The 20,587-nt window shown below is 39.0% G+C and overlaps 1 protein-coding gene across 1 annotated transcript in view; it reads left to right on the forward strand.

The window, feature by feature from the left end:
- The first annotated feature begins 291 nt into the window (after nt 1-291).
- The window catches only part of LOC122741128 (liver carboxylesterase 1-like), a 60,885-nt gene continuing 40,589 nt past the window's right edge, over nt 292-20,587 (forward strand). Inside the window, exons 1-4 of the mRNA XM_043984252.1 lie at nt 292-494; nt 12,685-12,889; nt 14,595-14,739; nt 18,803-18,936. Coding sequence (XP_043840187.1) covers nt 401-494; nt 12,685-12,889; nt 14,595-14,739; nt 18,803-18,936 — 578 coding nt within the window. The 5' untranslated portion in view covers nt 292-400. The remainder of the gene's footprint in view (nt 495-12,684; nt 12,890-14,594; nt 14,740-18,802; nt 18,937-20,587) is intronic.

A 20,587-nucleotide genomic window follows, 5' to 3' on the forward strand; every position in this document is an offset into this window, starting at 1 on the left:
GATCTTTCTAAGCCCACAGTTTTTCTACTGAACTCCATTGACTTTCATCACACTAAGCTGTATGCTTGACTTTATGTGCACTGAAGATAGAAAATTCAAACATCTTCCAGGATTAAAGTACACCTTATGTAATGCTGGTTTTGTTTACTGATGTGGGTATTGAGTTTTGTCACAGAAGCATTTTATGATTAGAGTACTTCAAATGAAGAGCATGAGTAAATTGTGGGTGGAGGCTCCAAACACCAATCTTGGCTCTCACCAGGGTAATATTTGAAGAGGATTAATTCCTCTTTTGTTTTTGCCTGACTTGACTTACTCTGATTCTGTCCAGGAATCAGTCACTCAATCAGTTTACAACTGTGCAACACAGAAGCAAACTCAGCCTTTTAGGACAGCACAGATGCCTGCACCAGAAATGTGGCAAAGAACTACTCTCAACAAGATATGGCTGATTTCCCTGGTTCTCTGCTCTTTTATTATGTTCACAACTCAGGGTAAGGTTTGGGGTTTTTGTTTTGTTTTATTTCCCTTTCCCAAAAGAAAAGAGCTATTTAGAAGTCTTAGTAATCTCTGAAAAGTCAGAGATCCTGGTCAATTAAAAAATAAATTTCTTTTTCCACTATGAATTTTATTATTAACAGTCACAAATATTTCAATATATAAAAAATGAGTGCAAAACTGATAACCTCAGTTGCATAAGAACTGGTCTTTCTGCTAGAGTTCCATACCTTGAACTAGCTTTCCTATGGTTTTCCATTGGAAAAAGTTTCTGATTTTATGATTTCAGTAGTAGTTAAAGGAGCTGAGTCAATTCCTGAATTTCAGGATGTCACCTGTAGAATAGCCACAGGGATTTCTGGCTTTGGTCTAGTCAGGAATGTATTACTTAAAACAATAAGCAAACAAACAAAAATCAAAACATTCTCTGCTTAAAGACAATGGGTCTGAAAATATGAAATGGAAAAATTCCAGCAATTTTCTAGTTCTTTCAAGACAAAAGAAAAAGAAAATTCTCTTAACTCAGGTAACTGAAATTCTGGAATATTAGGATTGTAAAGAACTTCAGAGACATTCTATTTCAACACTTCCATTTTACAATGGGAACTGAGGCCAAGAGAGGGGAAAGGGAGGGTAAAGTCAGTTACAAACTGGACTAGAAGCCAAATGGTTTGTCTTACAATCTTTTTAGTATTCATACATGCTGCCTTTCTGCAGAGCCATTTAAAACTGTCTCTTTTTTTGGGTAATGAACTATAATGGTTAATTGTAGTAAAGGAGTGGGAATCTGAAAGCCATGAGGTCATGCTGAGTGAAGTTAAGTTGTCCAGGGAAGGGAGAGAATCAGTATGAATTTGTAGAAAGGATGAGGAGAGTAGAACAGTGCTGGAAGGTTTTCCTGCTGAAAACCTATAAGCTCTCTTTGATGGCCAAAATTATTGCCCCAGTAAACTTTAGAGTTGGATAAATGGGTGGGAATTTAGGGAGCTACCATAGAGAGATCTTAAAGGCAAAACTTTCTGTTTCTAATAAACATGGAAATCAGGTGGTAAACTGAGGTAATTGCCTAGAGAACTCATATTAAAAAAAACTTGCAATTTGCTTATGTGAATATTGTGGCTTTTTGTTATCAAATTCAGTCCATCACTTTGTGTATTTTTGTGCATGGAAACAGATTCAAGTTTGGAGGTAAGGAGATAGAATAGGGCTCATTCCTACTGGCTTCCAAATCAACTGAGTTATCTGCCTCTTTCTTTGAGGAAGAGGAAATAAGGGTGACTGAGGATCTTTGAAAGGAAACTGTTGGACCAGTTAACCAGCTTGGTCCTTCCCAGCTCTATCTGTTTACAAGGTTCTCAGGGAGGAAATGCAAGAATGAATGCTGAAGAGGAGAATGCAGTGTTGACTGAAAGGAGATCAGCTATGAGAAAGTCTTCTGGCAAAGACTAGGAACCTTTTGACTTTTGCAAGGAAGGGAATTGTTAAGAAAGCTCTAATATTATTAATATTATGCTATTCTCTGATACAAAGTGCAATCACCAGTACCATGGGGGCATTACAAAAGATGAACTCAAAGGTCTCTCGTAGCTATAAATTTTATGATTGTATGACTTTGGTGGTCCTGGAGTTAGAACTAATGGAAATGGAGAAAAAAAGAGATGTTTAAGCTATAGGCTAGAAAAGATCTCTGAACAGGCTTATATTTTATTATAAACTTAGTATCAACAAAATAGTAAATTTTATACAAAAAACCCATATACTTTAAAGAAGCAGACAAAAAAAAATGAACATTCAAAGAAAAAAAAAACATTTTTATTCTTTATTTCCTTCCATGCATGTAAATTCTTCTATTGGCCAATCAGTGAGAGCCAGAGAGATTTTGGTTTAAAGCATGGTCGGGTTGTTCCATTTGAAACCCGATGTGGATAAACAACATCTAGTACTAAGATACCTGTTGGTGGTTTCAAGTAAACTGCAAGGTTTATATGAAGCAGAAATACTATATGGCTGACAACACAGCTTGGAATATAGCAGTAATACTTGGAATATAGCAGTAACACTGATATTCCTCTAGTCAAGATCTGACCGACTTCCCTTTCCAGACTGATTCTTTTATGAGACAAAACTAGGCTATTTTTTACCTCAATTATTACCTAGTCTTTAATTACTGAATGGACATTTCCTCAGACAAACTGAGACCTCAGAAGGACCTTAACTTAAAAAGGCCAAGATCTTCCACCCCTTGAGCTGGGATACCAGTCATGCACCTGGGTCTGCCGGAGGCTCCCCACTGATTCCAGGCCCCACCCGCTGAGTCCTTGGAGAAACCCAGGGCAGAGCCCTTCAACCTTCCTAATTCCTGGAATAATCCAAAGAGCCATGGATCTGGAGTCAGTGGAATGTGCTAGAGTGGAAGGAGGGTTAGAGTTGGAGTCAGAGGACATGTGTTCAAATCCTAGCTTTCTCACAAGCCATCTTTTAGACTTTGGACATGTTACCTCATCTTTATAATGAAGGTGTGAACTACCTGACCTCTAAGGTGCTTACTATCTATGATCCAGGTTCAAAATCCACCTCTGCCCACTAGGGCCTATGTGAGTTTGTGCAAATTACTTTCCTTTTCTGGGCTTCAGATTCTTTATTTGTATAATGAGGGAAATTGTGCAGGATTATCCAGCTGAGGCAGTATGGTACAGTGGAAAGAATGTTGACGATGATAGAGGCCCTGTGTCTAAATTTTGTCTCTGACACTTACTAACTGTGTGACTTTGATGAGTCACTTATCCCCATCTATAAAATGATTTTTAATGCCCCTTTCAATTCGAAATCTTATAATCACATATGGATAAACAGTTTTATGCAGACCCATAGGAGAGAGCTCCCTCTGAAACAGTGAGAATATTGAGATTTTGGTACAGTGGAAAGAATGGAATAAAATGGCCTAGGTTCAAGACCTCCTGATTTTCAACTCTGACCTCGTGACCTTGAGCAAGTTACCACCTCCCTGAGCCTCAGTTTCATCATCTGTAAAAGGAAGTGGTTCAGCCTCAGAGATTTATTCCAGCTTTAGGTCAGTGATCCCATAATCTAGGCCTCTGACAGAAGATCCAGAGCTCTTCTACTAGAAAAAGCAAAGGTGAAAGGACCAAAGTTCTGGACCCTACCACTAATTAGATAAATACTCCATGATTACTTAACCCTCTCTGTACCTCAGTTTCCTGACAGCTACAGGCCCTTTTGTCTCTTACAATCAGATTCGAAGAATTAAACTCTTTTCACCCAATTACTTATCTCACCTTGTTCTCCCACTCATATCCCTAAATTTCAGGAAAGGTGAGACCATATGCTTTCATTATCTCAGTCTAAAAAAGGGTCACCTTCCAACAGGTGATGCTCAGGTGATATCTATAAAAAGGAAGTAGGAGGTGATTGCTGGAGAGGACTCATTCTAAGAGTGAGACTGGACCATGGGAGAGGGTAGACTGAATTTTCGGTGACTTTGAAAAAAGTCATTTCCCCTTTCTAGCCCCCCCCCCAAGTTTCCTCATCTGCAGGACTTGCACTTAGCAAAGTACCTGACACACAGTAGGCACTTTAAAGGTGCTTGTGGACTTGGCTTGGTTTGGTCTTATGTGTAAGAAGATTGTATTGAGCTAGATGGTCTCCTGCACCTGTAAAATGCCATGAACCTTTTCTGAAGGTAACACGGAATAGGGAGTGCATTGGGCAAAGCGGAATCCCGATCCAAATGGATAACCCGCGGTGTGGTGAGAGTGGTGGTAGTCGCGGAGTCTCAGTCTTCCTGACCGTCCTCTCTGTAGAGTGTGTTTGTGTGTGTGTGTGTGTGTGTGTGTGTGTGTGTGTGTGTGTGTGTGTTGGGGAGGGTGCTGGATGGAAGACCAGGCAGGCATCCTCCCCTTTGCTGCCTGCCTTAGGGCCCTTTTTGTTCCTTGCAGTCTCTGTCTCCCTCTACCTGTGCACCAGCTAGGTGACACAGTGGACAAAGCATCCCCCCCCTGGACCCAGGGGGATCCCAGCCAAAACCCGGCCTTAGACACAAGACAGTTACCCACTGCATGACTCCAGGTATGTCCTGCAACTCCAATTTTTTATGGTTCTCTAGGGTTTTGTATTTGACATTCAGATTGGGGGCAGCTGGGTGGCACAGTGTATAGAGGACCTGAGTTCAAATCCAGCCTCAAACACTTAATACTTACTAGCTGTGTGACCCTGGGCAAGTCACTTAACCACAACTGCCTCACTAAAAAAGAAAGAAAGAAAGAAAGAAAGAAAGAAAGAAAGAAAGAAAGAAAGAAAGAAAGAAAGAAAGAAAGAAAGAAAGAAAGAAATGAAACTCAGATTTGCCATTCAGCTCAGGTCTTTTCATCATGAATACCTGAAAGTCCTCTTTTTTTTTTTAATTAAAATCCCATTTTTACCTTTGAAAGATTAGGATCAGTTTTGCTGGGTAGGAGATTCTTGATTGTAATCCCAATTCCTTTGCCATCTGGAATATCATAGTCTGTGCCCTCCTGTCCTTTAATGTAGAAGCTGCTAGATCTTGTGCTATCCTGACTGGGGTTCCACAGTACTTCAATTCTTTCTTTTTGGCAGCTTGCAATATTTTCTCCTTGACCCGACAGCTCTGGACTTTGACTATAATATTCCTAGGAGTTTTCCTTTTGGGATCTCTTTCTGGAGGTGATTGGTAAATTCTTTCAATTTCTATTTTAGCTTCTGCTTCTAGAAAATCAGGGTAATTTTCCCTGAGAATATCTTGGAAGATGATGTCTAAGCTCTTTCCTTGATCATGGTTTTCAGGTAGACCAATAATTTTCAAATTATCTCTCCTGGACCTATTTTCCAGGTCAACAGTTTTTCTCAGAAGATACTTCACATTGCCCTCTATTTTTTACTCATTTGGATTTGCTTTATTGTGTCTTGTTTTCTCATAAAGTCACTAGCTTCCATTTGTTCAATCCTAATTCTTAGGCAATTATTTTCATCAGAGGGCTTTTCCATTTGGCTTTTAAAGCTGTTGACTTTTTTCTCATGTCTTTTCTGCATCACCCTCATTTCTCTTTCCATTTTTTCCTCTACCTCTCTAACTTTATCTTCAAAGTCCTTTTTGAAGGCCTCTATGGCCTGAGGCCAATTCATATTTTTCTTGGGAGCTTTAGATATAGGGGCCCTGACGTTGACATCTTCCTCTGAGCTTCCACCTCAATCTTTCTTGTCTCTGAACAAACTTTCTTCACCTTTCTCTGCTCATCTTGCCTGTGTTTTACTTGACTTTTAGTTCCTTAAAGTGGGGCACTGTTTGCAGGCTGCAGTATCCCAAGCTTAAGAAGTCCCAGGTGGTATGATTTAAGGAGGATCAGGTTCTTCACTTGCCTGGCCTGTTCCCTGGTCTGTAGATGACCCCAGACCAACTTGCTAATCAACCAGCTTTGTGTGTTGTGGTTGTCAGCTCAGATGAGCCTGTGCCCCTCTCCCACCTGGGCCACTACTACTCAAGCCTACCTCCTGGTTCCCAGGATAACAATTGTTCCAGGAATGGAGGTAGGGACAGTGGTGCCAAGGACAGTCCAGACATGGGTTTAGTTCTGATACCTATTTTGAAGAGTTTGACATTTAATTACAAATAGATATTGGGTTGAAGACAGACTCAGAAAAAATACCTTAGTGATGGGACTCTGGTATTGGCAATCCAGGGGTGATTTCTTATATGAGAAGACCACAAATGGACAGGAGGCCTAGGGATAGTAATGACCTTGAAAAGGAGGGATATTTCCCTTTAAATACTTCCCTAAGGCAAAAAATCCATTTATCTAATGCTAGAGAAACTTCTACTCAAGGCCCTCACTGGAGAAGATTTTGTCCAATAAAGCTATAACTGATATTAATATTTATGACTATGTAGATATACTTGCATTCCTGAAAAAGTTTAGAGAGGGATGGTGTCAATTTGCCATGACATGGCAGGGATGATGCTTTGGAGATGGCTACCTTGTAGAATGTGAATGATAGCCACTATATCTAACATACTAGATTTCAACTAGTAGTAGTCTAGACCTCATCTTTTGTTACTGACCTCCCTTGTCATTGGACTCATTGCCATTCAAATTAAATGATAAGTTCTGTCAAAAGACACACCAGGTACATATGTGTTTTTCTTGGTCACTTGTTTCATGGAAATATTTTATGATATTTGTCATTGTACACATTATGATTCAAATTAAAAAGCCACTGAAGTTTTCCTTGGTTTCAAACAATAGCTTTTTAATATGGTAATATTTTTTAAAAATAACTTTTAAATAATAAATAAAATACAAGGAAAACTATAAGAGAGTACAATGACTTTAGAAAGTAATCATCCTTGAGATGTTTTTAGAAACAAGTTATAAAGTTTACTTCTGTATCTAAGTTCTGAACTTCAACAAAAATTATTAGAGAAGATACGACTTCTCACCATGTCTGTGTGATTTCCAAATAAAATAGCCCATGAAGCCGGGGAGAGGGGGCACTTTATGAAAAGTAACATTTGGTAATTACTGTCCTTAATGTATATGCATTGAAAGACTAGGCTGTGATTTCTTGTTGAGATAAGTAGGTTATAGATTTCTAGCATCCTCCAAACCACTGTACCTATGTTATTTGCATAAAATAGAGAAACATGGTAGAGAAAGGTCAAAAACAGTTTCTTCAACAGAATTTTACTCAGATTCTTTTTAATTTGAGGAAGGCAAGCTCTAGAAATAACTGCTCCAGACAAGGGAATATGATAAAAAAACAAACACTAGAATTGGCTTCTGATTTGAAGTCAGATGAAATTTGGATCAGAGGAATGAGTGAAGATAGAAGAGGAGAGTTATTGATCTCAGATTAGGGATCTATCTGACTTCTGTGAGCAACCTAGCTAAGAGCTTTATGGCCATGTTCTAAACCTGATCAATGAAGAGAACTGAAGCCCTTCTCTGAAGTGGAGAGGCTTACTAACTCTCAGAGCAACAGTGGGTAATCAAGGTGGCTAAAAGAATTCATTGACAGAGCTATGGTCTTCCCCTACAATGGAGAGATTACTAATCTCAGAATCCCTAGTAGATAACAAATGATCGGTTGGGTCTAAAGGCATTTGCATAAATGAAGACCATTGTCAATGGAGAAGATTTTCCCCCATGGAGAATAGGCTCAACAGAGCCATCACCAGAGGTATCAGCAGAGCTGTGGCATTAGAGGCATGAGTTGTTCCTCCATCCCCTGACCACATATATTCCTTCTGCATGATCTCTATGTATTTCTCCTCTTTCCATGGAAAAGATGTACATTTATGTGAGAATGACTTCCAGTTTTATGGAGGAAATGCTTTTCTGTTCCTTTCATTACTGTTATTTCATTAAAAGCCTTTACTTGCAACTAATTATAGCTTTTTACTAATTATTAAAAGTAAATAAATGTGTAGGAGCTCACCAACTATGGTTTAGAGAATTTTATTACTCACAAAATAATTAAAACTGGGGTGTAGTTTTTTAGAGCTTCGTGATTGAGGGAACTCTTCAGTCCCAGTGGTTCAAAAACTAAGATAACTTTGCTTCCTTTGAAAGTAGCAAGTATTGCTTACACACATTTTCAAACACTGAATCGGGGCAAAAAATCTCTTCTTCCTCCATACAATATTTGTTTTTCTTTAAGATACTTATAAAATATCAGACTGATATGGTTTCCAGACAGAGTACACAGCTTATCTTTATGATATACTTCAGACTTTTTTTCTCTTCAGATTAATCTCCCTAAATATAGACTTGCTTTTTTTTTTTTTTTGGTGAAGCAGTTAGGGTTAAGTGACTTGCCCAGGGTCACACAGCTAGTCAGTGTCAAATGTCTAAGTTCAAATTTGAACTCAGTTCCTCCTGACTCCAGGGCTAGTATTCTATCCACTGTGCCACCTGCCCCTAATCTCCCTGAAAATAAAGACTTCTTAGACCATTGCTGAATAATGCTGATTTGCCTTTATTTTATTTGCTTGTCAGGAAGACCTTGTTGGTAATTTAGTCTTTTTATACATGAGGGTTCTGATATAAATGGGAAGTTCTGTTTGTGATTCCAATTGTAATATACACAAAGGAAGTTCCCCTGGAACCCTGGAAAGGCCCTGGTTCAGTAAATAATGAAATGCATTGCCAACTCCCCAATCAGGAGTTATTAATAGTGTTATCCTAGTACTACACCCATTGATTTCTATATAACAAGGGTTATTCTTCTCTTATCTATCATTGCAGTTCCATTTATAGGCACACTCACTCCTTTATGTGCATGTGCTATACATTCCATTCTGGATATCAGGATCAAGATTCTGTCATGATTTTGTGCCCACTCTTTCTCCTACTTTGTTTAAAATTCTCTGTAATCTGGCTGTCAATTCTACCTTTAAACTGATACCACTCTCTCTAAGGTTATAAATTAACTCTTAATTGGTAAATCAATGACCTTTTCTCTGTTTTTGGCCTCCTTGAGCTCTCTCTGCACCTTTGAAACTGTACATCCCCTCCTCCTGAATACACTCACCTCTCTTGGCTTCTATTGTACTGTTTTCTCTTGGTTCTCCACATTATCATTCTTTTATTACAATTTCAAATATCAAAATATCCTTGAAAAGTAATCGAATAAACTATAGAGTGGGTAGCTATGTGACACAGTGGATAAAGCACCGGCCCTGGATTCAGGAGGACCTGAGTTCAAATCTGAACCCAGACACTTGACATTTACTAGCTATGAGACCCTAGGCAAGTCACTTAACCCTCATTGCCCTGCAAAAAATAAATAAATGAATGAATGTATGTATGGATGGATGGATGAATGAATGAATAAGTGAGTAAATAAATAAGTAAACAAAATGAAAATAAACTATAAAAACAAGTATTATCACAGACAAATCTATTGCACATACTAGCCAGGACATAGCATTGATCCATAAAAATTTAAAAACAACATTTTAATAGATGTCAATGTATCAAATACTCATAGCCTCCAAAATGTCAAATTTGAAATGTTCAAAAATAGAGGAAAGAAATAAAAACATACAGTAATATAATAAAATACATATCATTTCTGTCATCCTCTCTGCTGCTGGGAAGTGTCCCAAAGATGTTTCTGGCGAGCCCATAGAAGACACACTTATACCTCAATACATTGATTCAAGTCCAAAAAGCAATCATAATTATCTGCCTTTGGGATAATTTTCATAATATTCAATATAGATGAATAATAGTACAGGAACTTTTCTTAGTATTGTTTCTATCTGAATTCCATTAAAAAGATGAGAATGTGCTGTGTGACCCTGGGCAAGTCACTTAACCCCAACTGCCTCACCAAAAAAAAAAAAAAAAAAAGATGAGAATGAGATAGTAAATAATACATTCCATTTAAATCACCTTTTAAAATTCCTTTGTGCTTTGTACATATTATCTCATCTTTCCTGTCTGTTTGAATTTCATTTCTTAGTTTCCTTTGCTATATCATCATCATCCTGTCCACTATAAGCATGGGCATTCCCCAGGAATCTGTTCTATGCCCTCTACTCATGTTTCTACCTTTACTAGCTCCTGTACATTCAATTCTTATCTCCATTAGGAAGATTTGGATCTCTCTCTCTGTCCCTGCCTCTCTGTCTCTTTCTCTCTGTCTCTTTCATCTTAATTTTGCCCTTCATATAGCCCAACAATACAATTACCTGTTGCATAGTATCACTTGCATGCATAAACATTTATAACCCAGCATGTCCCCAATAGAACTGATTATTCAGCAAATGTTTGCCACCAAATATTCCCATTTTTGAGGGCCTTACCATCATTTTAGTCACCCAGGTTCAAAATATAGGAAACATTCTTGACTCCTTATCATCCTCACAATTCCATATCCCAAGTCTAATAAGGTTCCAAGTTTTGTCTCTTCTATCCTTATGCTATCTTTCACATGTAGCCCCTTTCACTGTACATATAGCCTCTTTCCTGGCTCAGGCCCTCATTACTACTAATTCAGACTACAGGAATTTCCTCCTAATTGGTCTCCCTCCTAGTCTCTCTCCCTTCCAAACCATCCTCCACATAGCTGCCCAGTTGATGTGCCTGAAACACAGATTGGACAATCAGTGATAAACTCAAAATTCTTTAGTGGTTCCTAATTGCAGCTAGCATAAAATATAAAACTTCTTGCCTTGTATTTAAAAATCCTAAAAAATCCAGGTCCCAAATACCTTTCTATGCTTATTTTATGTTCTTCATCTTCATTCACTCAGACTAAAGACTTGTTGGTCATTCCTCATGCATGGCATTCTGTCCTGGTCTCTTTCCCTTCGTATAGATCATTGGCTGCGTTTTGAATGGAAATCGTCCTCATTTCTGCCTCATAAAATCCCTACTTAGGCAAAGCACAATTCAAACTCTGCTGCTTAAGTAAAGTCTTTCTTCATCTCGTCCAATAGCACTTCTTTCCTTCCAAGAATTTTATAGATAAGTTGCATTTATTTATTTATATGTGGGTATGTTCGATCTCAATAGAAAGGTAAGGTCCTAAGGGCAAGGAATGTTGATTTTTTTTTTGCCTTCATATCTCTAGTATTCAGAACAATACCTTACAAATTGTTGGTGCTCAAGTTTGTCAGGATGAAATAAATTCCCTCCCAGAAAGACATGATTCTATTCAAACCCCTTTCAAACCCTGTTCATGTGATTTGGATCCATTGTCACCATGATTTTGCCTATCAAATAGGGCACAGAAACTGGATTCTGTTCACTTAGGGTGACCTTCAAAACACCCCCATTGCCCAGCTTCCCTCAGATACTTAAAAGGCTAGGGAGGCTACTGTGCATCAAATAATTTTAGGGTATGTAGGAAAGTGACAGGAGGAAGACATGGGTAATATAGTATTATAAGTGCCATTCATCTGAAGTGGGAAAAAGTTTTGGAACTTCTTAGCTCGATCTTTAACACCCTTTACAGCTATCCCCTGGACTATCTGTAGATTTTGTTTCTTCCCCTCTCAATATTTCCTAATAACCCAAGGATCTAAAGGGACATGGGAGATTGGTCATCTGTGAACAAATAAAATCTATGTTTCAGTTGGTCTGTTTGAGAAAGCAGACTAAAAGCAGTCATGATGATCTCTAGTACGATCGGTCATGCCCTATTTTCTGTTGTATAATTCCATTTCAGTTTAGTTTAACAAAAATCTGCCACACAGGAGCAGTTTAGCCAGGTTTTAGTCTCAATGAAGGTGTCAAAGGCTACATAGCTGGGGGCTTATGCTTCTTGGCTCTATGCCACAATGCAGCCCAATCTCCTGAAATAGAAGTGCATAAGTCAGCATTCCTAAATTTGAGAGAAATCCGTCTCTAAGTCTCATTCATCTGGTGGCCATCAACACGAAGCACAATGCACTGCTGATAGTAGGTACTGTGTAAAAACTTGTTGACCAGGGATAGCTAGGTGGTACAGTGGATAAAGTACCAGCCCTGGATTCAGGAGGACCTGAGTTCAAATCTGACCTCAGACACTTGACACTTACTAGCTGTGTGACCCTGGGCTAGTCACTTGACCCTCATTGCCCTGAAAAAAAAAAAAAAAAAAAAAAAAAAAAAGCTTGTTGACTAAATGAACAAATGCATACATTTTCCACAGAAGGAATACAAAAATGTGTGTATTATAATTAGACTATTTTTTCAGGGATATGTGGAATGGCATAAAATGCACAAAATTGTCTTTATAAGACATTTACCAGCTGTGTGGCATTGACCAGAATACTTGATTCCTGTGAGTCCAGGTTTTTCCATCTGTAAAACTGGTATAATACTACTACTCACCTTGCAGGACTGTGAACAGTATTTTGTTAACAGATAAGTCTTATAGGAATATGATTTGATATTATTAGTATATCTGCTGAACATTTTAATATCAATTTTCTCCTTTGAAACACAAAACAATACAGTGGGGTTTTATTATTACCCTTAGCTTATAGGTGAGAAACTTGAGGCCCAGAGAATTGAAGTCACTTAACCAGGGTGGTCTTACTAGTACTAGGCAGAGCTGGGCCGAGATGCCTAGGGCTTCTGACTCCTAGTGCAATGATGATTCTACTTGCTTATGTTGCCTCTCCAGTGAAACTACCTCTCCTCTCTCATTGTGGCACAGGACAGCAGCAACGTTCAATGGTAGTAGACACTGAATATGGGAAAGTCCAAGGCAAACAAGTGAGACTGCAAGGATTTGACATATCTGTCCATGTGTTTCTGGGCATTCCTTTTGCCAAACCTCCTCTTGGACCCTTGCGATTCACTCCACCCCAGCCTCCTGAACCCTGGGAGTATGTGAAGGACACCACTACGTACCCACCCTTGTAAGCTATCAGTCTTCAGCTTCTTCTTGGGAAGGGAGGGTTTACAATGGAGGAGAACATGAAGAAAAATGTTCTTATTCTTGGATTAGTTTCTAGTCAAACTTTGAGAATACTTCACTTTGTCCCCAACACCCTGGAAAATATTCCTATTTGTTCTCACTTTTGACCCCCTAGCTTAAAACCTATAAGAGGTTGGAGGGTTTGTTGGAGAAGAACCTCTCAGGTTTTCATAGTGGGCTGGTCCTGAAGTATGAAGTGATTCACCTTTTTTTTTTTTTTTTTTTTTTTTTTTTTTTTTTTTTTTAGTGAGGCAATTGGGGTTAAGTGACTTGCCCAGGGTCACACAGCTAGTAAGTGTTAAGTGTCTGAGGCCGGATTTGAACTCAGGTACTCCTGACTCCAAGGCCAGTGCTCTATCCACTGCGCCATCTAGCTGCCCCAAGTGATTCACCTTTTCTAGTAACTTCAGCAAAAATGAATAAATAATGGATCTTTCAAAGTTGTCAAACCGGAATAGATGCTGCTGGCACTGGTTTCTTTGCTTACTTATAGTCAAATCCCTGGGCACACATTACCTGGCAGGATGGCAAGGACCCTGTGCCTTTATTGCTCAGTCATACCAAGACCATCCCTAGCCACAGGGCAAGCTCTCTAGTGGCTTTAATGGTTCTGGTGGATATAAAGCAGGTGATTTGGAGGAAGGAGCCTTGGAATTATAATTAAGATTCTAGCTCTGACTCTGCTACTTCAGATCTGTGCAATCCTGGGCCTGTGATTCAACCTCTGTAGTGGGGATGAGATGACTATTCTACTTACCCTACAATCTTGGTGTGTAAATGAGATGAGGCACTCACTTCTTGTTATAACAAACTAATAGCTATAAGAAAGTGTTTGGGGCACCAGAAATATACATTTTGGTAGAATGGGAAGGGTACAGAGATTTAGGGCCAAGCATACTGCTAATGAGGTCTGAAGGAATAGCTGTAGGGACCCAATTTTGCATCTGAATGGCCCTGCAGATACTCCAATGTTTCACAAGGTAGAATAAATTTTAGCATCTCTGTCTTGATATAAATCTCATTTTTTCTACTCTGTTGTTCTTAAGACTAATAAGTATTTGATTCACAGTGAGACAGAACCCAAAGAGATTCTAAATATCATCTTTGACAGAATAGAAAACTGAGGCTCAGGGCAGGTAAGTCCAAAGTCAAACAGAAAGTTAGTAGGTCATTTAGGAACTGAAAGAAAATGAAAGGGTGAAGCTAGGTGGTGCAGTGGATAAAGCACCAGCCCTGGATTCAGGAGGACCTGAGTTCAAATCTGGCCTCAGACACTTGACACTTACTAGCTGTGTGCCCCTGGGTGAGTCACAAAAACAAAACAACAAACAACTAAAAAAAAAAAAGAAAAGAAAATGAAAGAAATTGGTCATACCCTCACTAATGGTGAGGCAGTGACCAGGGTGGAGGAGTCAGAGGACCTGAGCTGTCATCTTATTTCTAATATTTATTTTGTCTGTGACTACTGACAGGATATTGTCTTTCTCTGAGCTTCAGTTTCTGCATTTCTAAAAATAAACATTTTTGACTAAGTGATTTCTGAGGACTCTGCCAGGTTTAAAACTGCTGAATGATCCTATGGCCCCAAATATTCTTTCCTAAGATGCTGATGAAAAGTAATGATTTTCACATGTTTCACTGACCAGGTGCCCCCAGAATATATCTGTATCGCAGGGACTCGCTAGCCTTTTCTCCATACGGAATGAAAGCTTTCCAATGAGAACGTCTGAAGATTGTTTGTACTTAAATATTTATGCACCATCTGACCTGGCAATGAAGACCAAGTTACCGGTAAGAAGCCTAGGGCTGAAATTGGCTATGACTTTGGAGTTGATAGATGATTCGTGATTCCTTCTCCTATTTACAGTACAAGGTAACAGAGAAGCAGCCCTTGGTCTAAAGGTGCTAGCAATGGGTTGATAAGCTCCCCTGTCCCCAGTGGTCAGACTCTATGACTTTAGAAAGCCATTTAGCTTTGCCAGTGCAACTGTTAGCACAGTGGGCTCTTAAGGACATTTGTTCCTCCCTCCCTCTATTTGCCTCCTTTCAATATTGATTTAGGTCCATTTCTGTTCTCTGGGACCAAGTAGCTGCAGACAGCCCAGCAGATATTTGAACACAGTGATCAACCTCCTCCTGAGTCTACTTTAGCTAAGCTAAACATTTTGTACCTTCAACCAGTCCTCAAGGGGAGAATATTGAACCCTTTGATCACTCAGGTTTCTCTCATTTAACCTACCTACATTATTTCTGAGTCGAAAAGACATTAGAAGTTATCTAAGCTGGGGCCAGCTAGGTGGTGCAGTAGATAAAGCACCAGCTCTGGATTCAGGAGGACCTGAGTTCAAATCTGGCCACAGATACTTGACACTTACTAGCTGTGTGACCTTGGGCAAGTCACTTAACTCTCATTGCCCTGCCCCCTAAAAGCTTATTTAAACTAACCCATCGATCTGTATGAATCATCTATGTAATATGCCAAATAGTCATCTGCTCTAGTTAGAGGAGATTCACTATCAATCAAGAGCATTTTTACAGAGGGACATCTCTATTTGTTAGGAAAAATTTTCTTCCATAGATCTGGAATGTGTTTCTCTGTAAACCTCTGTCAGTGTTCCTATTGTAGCCTTATGGGCTGAAAAGAATAAGCTTGATCCCTCTTTCCTATGACAACTTTTCAAATATATAAGTTAAACTGCCATGTCCTCTTGAAATCTCCCTAGTTTCTTCAACTGATCTAAATGGGCAAAATTTAGTTACTTACAAGTTTCTCTCACTCCTAACATTTTCTTCTCCAAATAAATCAGGTGGGGTGAGAGAGCCTTTTGATCGGTTATTTTTCTCTCTTTTTGATGTTTTAAATCAATGATATCAAATTCAAATAAAAAAGGATTGCAGGGCAGCTTGGTGGCACAGTGGATAGAGCACCAGCCCTGGATTCAGGAGGACCTGAGTTCAAATCTGGCCTCAGACACTTTACACTTACTAGCTATGTGACCCTGGGCAGGTCACTTAACCCCAATTGCCTCACAAAAAAAAAAAGCATTGCAGCTGTAAATTAATATAGAAAACCATAAATGAACACTATCTATGTTGTATTATTGTTGTTCAACATTTCCCAATTATATTTTAAGCTAATTTGTGCCATACTCAGGAGTTTGGGAGGCCACATGCAGCCCTCCAGTCTTGAATTTAATACCTGTGCTAAATGATTCTAGGTGGTAATACTAAGGAAAAGAATTGGCATAAAGATGTAATTAGGCTCCACTCAAGACCTCTACCTTTCCCCACTATGAAATAGTACATTTGTTCCTCTCTTTCTCTCCTAACCCCTTCACCTTCCTTTTATATGTTAAGAGGGAACAGATCTGTTCTATTCTAGGGCCTATATGATATATTCTCTCTCCTGAGAAATCCCCAGTACCCAAGGGTACTAGGGCCACTCTCTGGTCACAGTAGAATATAGATCTGGGAGGGAACTTGAGTCCATTTCATCTAGCCCCTTCATTTTACAGATGAGAAAACTGAGGCTAAGATGAAGAATATGACTTACCCAAGGTCACACAGATAGTGAGTGACCAAGCTGACATTTAAATCCAGGTTTTCTTATTTTAAAGCTAGTGTTTAATTTGTCTACCAGTTCCACATTTACTTTATTTTGCAGGGCAATGAGGGTTAAGTGATTTGCCCAGGGTCACACAGTTAGTAAGTGTCAAGTGTCTGAGGACGGATTTGAACTCAGATCCTCCTGAATCCAGGGCCGATGCTCTCTCCACTGTACCACCTGGCTGTCCCCTTCATTTACCTTTTCTAAAAGTAAAAAATCTGAATAAATACCCCAGGGACAGCATGGAGGCTACAGTCATATGCAGCATCCACAGCAGTTACATAGTGTCCTGCCTTGACTCTTCTTCCCTTTTCCTTCCCAATTGCTGGTTAATGGATAATGAAAGGCTTGACCAAATTAACTTTTTCTTTAAATGTCTAAACTTTTTAGATGCTTCTTTATAAGGGGTTTTCTTACAAGGAATGGACCTTCTCCCATTGAAGTGTACTTTGAACAAAGCATTGAGGAAAAAGTCTTACACACTAGGTTTTTCTCCAGTACTGTCCTTCATATCAGATGCCAAAGAGTTTTTATTGTATTCAAAACCCTGGCCTGGAAGAGCATTGTTGAGAAGGGTTTGGGGAAGATAGGAAGATTCTATATTCACAAGGTAGAGACTTAGGAGCTTTCAGTGTGGCCACGGAGGTGACCTGGAGTCTGGTGGGGCTGTTTCTTGTAAACCACACCATCTGACCCATACACACATACATGCATTCAATATTGAGATGATGGTGTTCGATGAACTGTGGATGTATAAACATACTCACAGATACTGATACTAGCAATGCCCACATATGTAACTACCCATCAGGGATATTGTAGAAGGGATTCCTGCTCAGGTACAAGATTTTCATTCAATATCTTCTGGGGTCCCTCTTCACTCTGACAGTCCAAGAGTCTAGTTTTTGCGGACAAATTCCCCCATTAGAATATATGGTTCTTTCAGGCATGGAATGCTTTATTTCTACTTGTGTTTATATTACTTATGCAGCTATGTGGCACAGTGCATAATGTTAGGCCAGGAATCAGGAAGACCTAAGTTTAAATCCTACCTCAGAAATTTACTAACTGTGTGACCCTGGAAAAGTCACTTAACTTTGCTTGCCACAGTTTCCTTATCTATATATAAAATGAACTGGAGGAGGAAATGACAGACCATTCCAGTATCTTTTCTAAGAAAACCCCAAATTTATTCATGAAGAGTCAATCATAATTGAAACAACTGAACAACAATAACAACAACAAAATTTGTATTCCTAGTAATTAGCACAGTGTTTGGCACATAGTAAAACTTAATAAATGTTAGTTTATCAACTGATTGAATCAGCCAATTCGGACCAGTCCTGGGAACATGCAGCAGTGGAGAGTTTACTTGTGTACTATCATGATGAACAGAAGTATTTACAGGGAATAAAGAAGATAAAGACTGAAGGGAGAACATGATGACTTACTTTAATGTTCCTGAACCAGCCTTCCTTCTCCTCTTGTCCCTTCTGGATTGACCTCTATCAGAGGAAACATAAGGTCAAATTGCCAAGCTTGAAGGGCCATACGTATCATTTAGACCAAATCCTTCAATTTACAGATAGATAACTTGGGACTTTGGAAGGGAAGTGATTTACCTCAAGTCACAGAACAAGTTAGTGGTAGAGCCAGATCTACAACCCAGGACTGCTAATTCCTCATTTCCACTCTACCAAGTTAAAAGTTCAAGTGAACAAGCATGTTCATTATGTGCCAGGCCTTCGGCTAAGTTCAGGGAATACAAATAGAAGCAGAAAGAAAGTTAGTCCCTGCTCTCAAGAAACTTACATCCCAAAGGAGAATGACAGCACTTAAAAGGGAGCTGAAAGTGGGGAGGAGTGCCAGTGAGCAGCTCTATGAAGATGAAGATGACTCAGCAGTTAAGTTGAGAAGAAAAAAGATGTGTTTGATGTGGGCATTCTCCTTAAATGAGAGGTCTTAGGAGGAAGAAATGAATCAATGGGAGAGGCCACAGGGATAGGAGGGTACTTCCAGTGTGAAAGGGAATGGTGGAGGAGAGTGAACTTCTGAATGCAGAAGTCTGTATGGCTTGCTAAGTCTTGGGAAGATGTTAGCAAGGAGCTTGGAGAAGAATGGAGATCTCACCACTTTCCTAAAGATTGCCAATCATATGGGTTAGGTCATTTAAAAATTCATTTTCTATGGTTTCTTTCAACTTTGCATTCTTTTGACAGAAACATTTTTTCCCCTCTTATTCTTCAGGTGATGGTATGGATCCATGGAGGGGGGATGATGATGGGTGAAGCTTCAACCTATGATGGACTGGCCCTCTCAGCCCTTGAAAATGTGGTAGTGGTGTCAATTCAGTACCGCCTGGGAATCCTTGGGTTCTTTAGGTAAGATCTGGAATCCGGTAAATCAACTGACACAAAACAAAAAGTGTGAATCATCTCTTGCTACTAGAGTCATTGGTCAGCCCACTTCTGAAATTCTGAATTAGCATCTTAGAGCAACTGCTCTTAAGAGTCTCTCAAAGCACGAATGTAGTAATTTCACCCTGCCAGAGAATATTTCTATTTCCTTCAATTACAAAGGGGATGGGCTAGTTGCACTCTGAGATTGTTTCTAACTCTAAATCTATGATTTGATTGTCTTACTATATGGGCTTGCATCTGCTCAAAGTCATAGATCATGAACTCCCACAAATATATATTTTTATATTTACTAGCCATCCAGAGGACAGTTAGTTAAAAAAAAAGAAAGCATTTAATGAACAGAATATATTGCTTCCTTCAAATCTCATACAACCTCCTACACAGGGCATTTCTTGGTTTCCTGAGCAGCTAATGCCTTCTCGTTCCTCCAAAATAAATTTGTATTTGATTCGTATATATTTTGTACTTCTATGTGTATGTGTGGTTTTAGCTAGAATATCTTAATCTCTTTGGGGATATGAACTATTTGTTTCTGGTGCCTGGTACATAATATATAGCTTCTTGTTCTTAGATGATATATCTTCCCACACCATTGCCTGACTCATCTTCCTAAAGCTCCCATAAGATCATGCCACTTGTCCACCACAAATAGTTTAGATACCCCCTTTTTCCTAACAAATGAACTCCTGACCCTAGCATTCAAAACTCAGGACATAGTGACTCCAGCCTACCTAGCCAGGCTTTTCTCAAATGATTCCCCTTTCCATACTCTCTCAGCTAAACCCAATTGTACTATGTCCCACTTTCTGATCCTGTTCTCTTCTCTCTCAAGAGTCTACTCATATCATTATCCCCCATGCCAGGAAAAGATTCTCTTTCATGCCTCAAATATCTATCCAAGTGTTCTTTTCCTTTAAGGCTATGAGATGGTGTTGCATTATCTTTGCTATGTATCACATTTCCACTCTTTATTGGACTTGGGGTTGTCTCTTGACATCTCCATCATGTTTGTGGTTGCTGAACTATATATACTTTGTTGTCAAATTCTGGGCTTTACTTCTTCAGGGTCATCTGCTGGGATCTCTGCTTCCATTTACTAATATCAAGTGCTATCCCTGATAAAAAAAGAGAGTCTCACACAGATAAAGGCATACTCACCTTTTAAAATTTATTTTATTTATTTATTTTAATAAACATTTTTATTTAAAGTTTGAGTGGCAAATTCTGCCCTTCCTTCCCTCTTCCCCCATTCCTTCCATGACAATAAGCAATTACATATAGGTTAGATATGAAAAATTATGTAAAACATTACCATATTAGTCATTTTCTATAAGAAGACTTGAATAAAAGGAAAAAATAACATGCTTCAGTCTGTGTTCAATCAACATCAGTTCTTTCTTTGGAGGTAGATAGTATGCTTCATCATTAGTCCTTTGGGATAGTCTTGGATCACTGTATTGCTGAGAATAGTTGTTATTTATAGTTTTTTGTCAAACAATATTGCTGTCACTGTGCACAATATTCTCCTGATTCCCCTCACTTTACCATACATCCGTTCATATAAGTCTTTATAGACCTTCCTAAAATCATCCTGTTTGTCATTTCTTATGGC

This window comes from Dromiciops gliroides, chromosome 2 (assembly GCF_019393635.1).
Source record: "Dromiciops gliroides isolate mDroGli1 chromosome 2, mDroGli1.pri, whole genome shotgun sequence".
Classification (NCBI taxonomy): Eukaryota; Metazoa; Chordata; class Mammalia; order Microbiotheria; family Microbiotheriidae; genus Dromiciops; species Dromiciops gliroides.